This window comes from Lissotriton helveticus, chromosome 12 (assembly GCF_964261635.1).
Source record: "Lissotriton helveticus chromosome 12, aLisHel1.1, whole genome shotgun sequence".
Classification (NCBI taxonomy): domain Eukaryota; kingdom Metazoa; phylum Chordata; class Amphibia; order Caudata; family Salamandridae; genus Lissotriton; species Lissotriton helveticus.
The window spans coordinates 100,661,469-100,667,468 of NC_136073.1; the positions used below are offsets into that span (position 1 = coordinate 100,661,469).

Consider the following 6,000-nt stretch of genomic DNA (forward strand, 5'->3'; position numbering starts at 1 on the left):
CCCCTTCCCACTCAAAGGGAACCTCAGCCACTGGATAGTGGCCCATTCTGCCGTCAGCCATCGCGGCGGGGTGGAGTACATTAGGAACAACCTGCTCTGGAGACACCAGTTGACTTCTTACCATAGTCATACTGGCTCCTGTGTCTCTCAGAGCCTCCCCTCTTTGGCCATTGATGGTAACCCATTGCCCATACTTTGTAGTATTTGGGGGCACCTGGATCTTTGGTACCATCTCCCGCTCTCCCAGGGACACTAAGGTGACACCCGCCCACTCACCCCCCTTATCTAAGGGCAACTCCTCCCCGAGCGCTACACTAGCTACTCCCGGTGACTTTCCTCCGGTGGGAGGGGGTGGTCTCTTTGGGCATTTGACATCTCCTTTATAATGTCCAACACCACCGCATTCAAAACAGTGGAGAACCCTTGGCTGCTGGCTCTGGCCAGGATTAGGGTTTCTGGGCGGGTTTGCCCTCGGGGTGAAACCTGCTCCCTTACCTTGGAAATTATTTTGGGGACCTTTGGAGAACTCCTTCTTTTAATCTCCTCCCTCTTTCTTCTGGGGGGCGCCCTGTCCGGCTTTTTGAGAATCCCCTCCAGTCCCCTTGGAGGACACCCGGGTACTTGCCCAAGTGTCCGCCTCCTCTGCAAGCTTCCGGGGATCGGTCAGCTTGCTGTCCACCAGGTGTTGGCGCAACTCGGGAAAGCATTTCTCGAGGAGGTGTTCTTTCAAAAATAGATTGTACAGCCCCTCATAATCTTTTACCTCGCTGCCCTTGACCCAACCCTCTAAAGCTTTCTTGGCGTAGTCTAGAAAGTCTACCCAATTCTGGTTACTCATTTTGTGACTTCCCCTGAATTTTTGTCGGTACCGTTCAGGGGTAAGTCCAAACTTTTTCACCAGTGCCACCTTCATGACAGGGTAGTGGGTTTGCTCATCCTGCTCCAGAGCCAACAAGGTGTCTCTGCCAGCAGGTGGCATGTATTTGTACAGCCCACCCCCCCAATGAGTTTCCAGGATCCCGTGAGCCCTTAAAGAAACCTCATAAGCGGCCAACCATTTGGCAATGTCATCACCTGGGGTGTAACTAGCAATGACATCTTTGGGTAGGTAGGGTCTAGACTCCCTGGTGTCTACTTTCTTTTCGCTGCCACCATTGTCTGGAGTGGGAGGTCTTTGTATTAGGACCTGTAGGTCCATCTCCTTGAGGGTTCGCTCATGAGCTAACCTCCTTTCCTCCCTTTGCATCTCCATCCTAGCTAATTCCAGCTTCATTCTCCTCTCCTCCCTCCTATCTTCTAGCTCGGCTTCGGTTAAACCCCTGTCTGAGACGCTGCTGCTTGCCCTTGAAGGTATCCTGGGACCTGTCAGAAGATTCCCACTCCCCACTTGGTTCAACAATGCAGCCTCATTGACAGTGTCCCCGTCACCCTCTTCAGTTTCTGGTTCCTCCCTTAAATGAGCTTCCACCCATGCCCTTATGCTTGTCAGCAACTCTCCTTTCTTGGCACCTTTATTAAAAAATACCCCTTGATGCTGACACCAATCTCTCAGTTGGGCCACAGTATTGGCTTCCAACTCCTTAAAATTCAACTCCATCTTTGCCATGGAATAAAATTACTCACAGGAGAAAACCACGAAGTGACCTGAGGTTAACCTCCACCCACCACCAGAAATAAATTTAGAAAAAACAAAAATGTAAATTAGGAGGGCCGCAAGGAGAAAACTCCTGGTGTAGGTTTAGTGTATTGCGTTGAATTACTAGTGAGTAGCTGCAACCAAGTCAGTAATCCCACCGCTAGGCACCAAATGTTGGAACTGGGTAGCCTGGCCTAGGGCAAGACATGCATTTCAGAGGCACAGTGTTAAGGTTGCAGACCACCCTAAAGTAGAACCACGCAATAGCACTCAAAAAGAAAACACTACACCAAAATTATGTGAAAATACGTTCTGCTTTATATAAAAATAATATTCTCTTTGTTGTCAAGTATTAGTAGCTCACATATCAATAGTTCAAAACATTTCAAATCACTTTCCGGGTCAGCAATTACTCTTTGTACGTTACTAGCAGATTATCACTTTTTAAATTACTAGCAGTCACTGTATTTCTGATTTCTTATCACACTTTTGCATTTAGGGAAATTGTACCTTAGAAACGATCAGGCTAACTATTAATCTACTTGAGTCTTGGGAGAGAACTACTACTCTCTGTAAACCAAAGCAGGTATCATCACAATATTAGCATTCGTTTTAAGTAGAATGACTGACCTTAAAAGTCCACATCACATCACTAGATTTCCTGATAGTTAGCTATACATTTACTGTACTCTGCGCACCTTATACTATCTCTTAACACAGCATTGCTTTAAAGATTGGCAAGAGCAGCACTTAAATTAGATCAGAGCAACAACCCTTTGCATGGACAACAGTACAGTTCTTCTACCAAACCTCCTTTGATACTATTGTTTTAGATTCTCTTACATCAGCATTTAGTTAAGTCCCAAAAGTAGTTGAATGGGAAGATTTTTGTTAAGTTATTCACCAGCGTCGCTCTCCCCCTTTCAGACTCCTCCTTACTTGTTTATCAGGTAGATGCGCAGGTAGTTCGGTTTCAGGGGACATGAACGCTCTGGCGCGAGGGGCTGGGGGGAAAAGCAAGGCTAGAGAGGCTCCCACGCCTCAGGTGACTCCTTAACGTGGGCCTGCTACCTCCGCGCTACCTCCGCGCTGGAAATTCCCTCTGGGCAGATCTCAACCCTCTTCCCCGCTGCCAGGCCTACTCGCTCTCCCTCCCTGCTCAGGCCGACTCTTCCACACGGCGCCCAAGCAGGAGGAAGCGACCTGACAGGCGGCGATCTGAGGCACCCTCCGGCGCCTTCCCTCAGCTCAGCGCGAAGGAAACACTCCTCCGGTGCGCATGCGCGGGAGCGCTCTCGCCGAGGCCGCCTCCCACTGAACCTGCTCCGAGGAGAGACGCTGCTCGCTGGGGCCTGCTCACTTCACGGCCCCTCCTTCCGGGGATATCCTCACAGACGGGGCGTGCGCAGTAACTCCTCCTGTTCCTTTCAGGACAGGCGACGCGTCTCCAGCGCGATCAATGCCCCTGGGGTCCCGCTCACAAAGGGAAGTCCCTCTAAGCTTCCCAGGCTCAGTGGATCCCGGGGGGTGTTGGCCCAGAGCGCGATCGATGAAAACCCGGTCACAGTTCACCTCACACCTTCGTCTCAGCTGGCAGAGGGGATGGCCACACACCACAGGACCAGTCACTGGTAGGGGATGCTAACAGTTGTTTAATGAATGAATTCCCTTCCTTCACCAGAACGAAGAGGAGGGGAAGGGGGGGGGGCTCCTTCAGAATAAAGCCAGGTTGTACTCTCTCAGCACCAACCCCCTATTCCTCCTTACTGGGCAGACTAGGGGCACGGGGAACTCTCAGCTCAGCTCCCAGGACTACTAAAGTTAACCCCTTGATCTATCTGCCCAGGATCAGCAGGATGAGCTAACTTGGCTAGGACAACAGGACCAAGGAGGGGGAAAGCCTTGACAGAGGGCTACTCTTGTAGAGGGAACCACCCTTCAGAATCCTACCCCCACTAGACCTCAGCCTTCACTCTAGCTGCTCCTCACTGACAGACAAAATGGCTGCCCCGCATTCCGCCTTTTATAGGCTGCCCTTCAATGGTCCAGCATGGACCAGAAGGTTCTGGAATGCCCTATGTTAGGCTATGGCCAAGTTCTGTGTGTGACAGTTAGGGCAGTTGGTGGCCACCATTTTAGGTGGTGCCAACTTTCCTGTCAGAACAGGCCTCAGGGCTTGAGGTAAAAAGACTATGGGGGGAAAAAGAACACCTATCCCCTTGACCAACACCTAAAAAAAATAGTAGACAGAAAAATAGTAAGGGTATGAGGGGCAAAAAGGGGACAAAATAAATAATAATGAGGAGGGACTGCGCAAAAAATCCAGACAGGTCTAACAATTCCCTAATAGTCTTCTGGAAAGATCTATAATTTTCTTGGTTAACAGCTTCGGTGATTTCTACCATGTCTTATCTGCTTTTTTCCTTTTTTGTACCAGCAACCACCTAGTTCTCCTCCGTCTATGACACTTCATAATGTTACTATGTTCATTTGAATAATAGATGGATTGTTGCCTTCAGAGTTTTTTATCAACTTGTTCAAAGTAAAACTCTTATTTGGGTTTCCCCCCACTTCTTAGTTTAATTACAAGTATTTACTGATAAGATCAAATTAACCCTTACACATTTTTGCTTATGAAAAATATAACATTTGGTGTGTGGCTGATTAATGGAAGAAGAAAATGTGGAAAGTTGCAATTTACTCATAATCTTGAGATGCTAAGTGACTTAACATAACAGAACCATTAGCACTCAAAATTGATGTCATGAAGATTAATATTTTTAAAGAGTTGACTATAGATTATATTTGTTGAACTTGTTTTTCAGATGCAAGAGGATGCCAGCAATGCTCAGCAGATCAGTGGTCTAATGACAAACGTAATGCCTGTATCCCTAAGCAAACTGAATTCCTCTCCTATCACAGTCTTTTGGGTATTCTTTTGGTGTTGGTAGGAATCAATTGCACAGTGAAGACAATGTCCATTTTAGTTATCTTTATTAAGTATGCAGATACTCCTGTTGTTAAAGCGAACAACCGAGTGCTCACCTACATTCTCCTTGTTGCTCTGATGCTCAGTTTTCTCTGCTCTTTGTTCTTCATCGGGAAACCTCAGAAAACCACCTGCGTGCTTCGCCAACCTGCATTTGGTGTTATATTTGCGGTGTGTATCTCTTGTGTTTTGGCCAAAACTATCATGGTAGTCATTGCCTTCAATGCCACAAAACCTGGAAGTAACTTGAGGAAGTGGTTGGGTCCTTGGATCCCCATCTTTACAGTCTCTGGTTGCACACTTGGTCAAGTCATTATCTGTGGCACTTGGTTGCTCCTCTGCCCTCCTTTCCCAGTCAACAACACACAACTAAAGACTGGGACAATTGTTGTGCAGTGCAATGAATGTTCAGAGACTGCCTTCTGGTGCATGCTGAGCTACATGGGGATGTTGGCCGGTGGCAGCTTTGTTCTTGCCTTTCTGTCACGAAATTTGCCTGACACTTTCAATGAGGCCAAATGGATCACTTTCAGCATGCTTGTCTTTCTTAGTGTGTGGGTGTCTTTCATTCCTGGATATCTGAGCACACAAGGGAAATACACAACTGCCATGGAGGTCTTTGCAATCATCTCCTCGAGTGCAGGAATACTCATCTGTATATTTATTCCCAAATGCTTTATTATATTGTTCAGGCCTGAAATAAATACAAGAGATCATCTGTTAAGGAAAAGTCACACAAAGATCGCAGAAAAAGAAAGAACAAAAACATAGACAGATTTCCAATGTTCTAACTCAACCTCAAGCCATCTGTTGATTGTTCACCTTAGTTTCTAACCTATTAATGAAAAAAGATGCAATACTGGATTTCACCATATATGTGCAGTCTAATTGCAGAGATATAACTGGAGATAATCTGGGTGTGAAGAATAATTCTTCACAGAATCACCCTTTAACCCCTTCAGTGCTAATGACAAGGGTAACTCGTCATGGAGTTTCCATTGATTTCAATGGAAAGTCAATGGGAAGAGGGGGATGTACCTTAGCAGCCAAGTGGTTAAAGAACATGCTTTCTTTTCATGGCTTGAAGAGATCTAATAACATCTCTCCTCCACTAAATGCACTCCTCTAAATGGCAACTAAGCAGCTAGTTGAATTCAAAACCCCTTGTCTTCTGCATAAGTTCCCATTCAGCAGGTGTTCAACTGCCAACATCACTCAACGAGACAACTATGGTTGGCCTTGAAGACCTGTCTTTCTCTGGTACTAGAAAGCTACTGTTTGGTGTAAGGTATATGTACTCACATCGTTTAACACTTTTGTATTTTGCCTCTACCTCACAGAGAGAGAACCCTTTGTCTGTGAAGCCAATGTACTT

General features: G+C 46.6%; 1 protein-coding gene across 1 annotated transcript in view; it reads left to right on the top strand.

The window, feature by feature from the left end:
• The window catches only part of LOC144797948 (extracellular calcium-sensing receptor-like), a 111,030-nt gene extending 105,634 nt beyond the window's left edge, over nucleotides 1–5,396 (top strand). Inside the window, exon 6 of the mRNA XM_078668751.1 lies at nucleotides 4,462–5,396. Within this exon, the coding sequence (XP_078524877.1) occupies nucleotides 4,462–5,396 (935 nt within the window). The remainder of the gene's footprint in view (nucleotides 1–4,461) is intronic.
• Nucleotides 5,397–6,000: the final 604 nt, after the last annotated feature.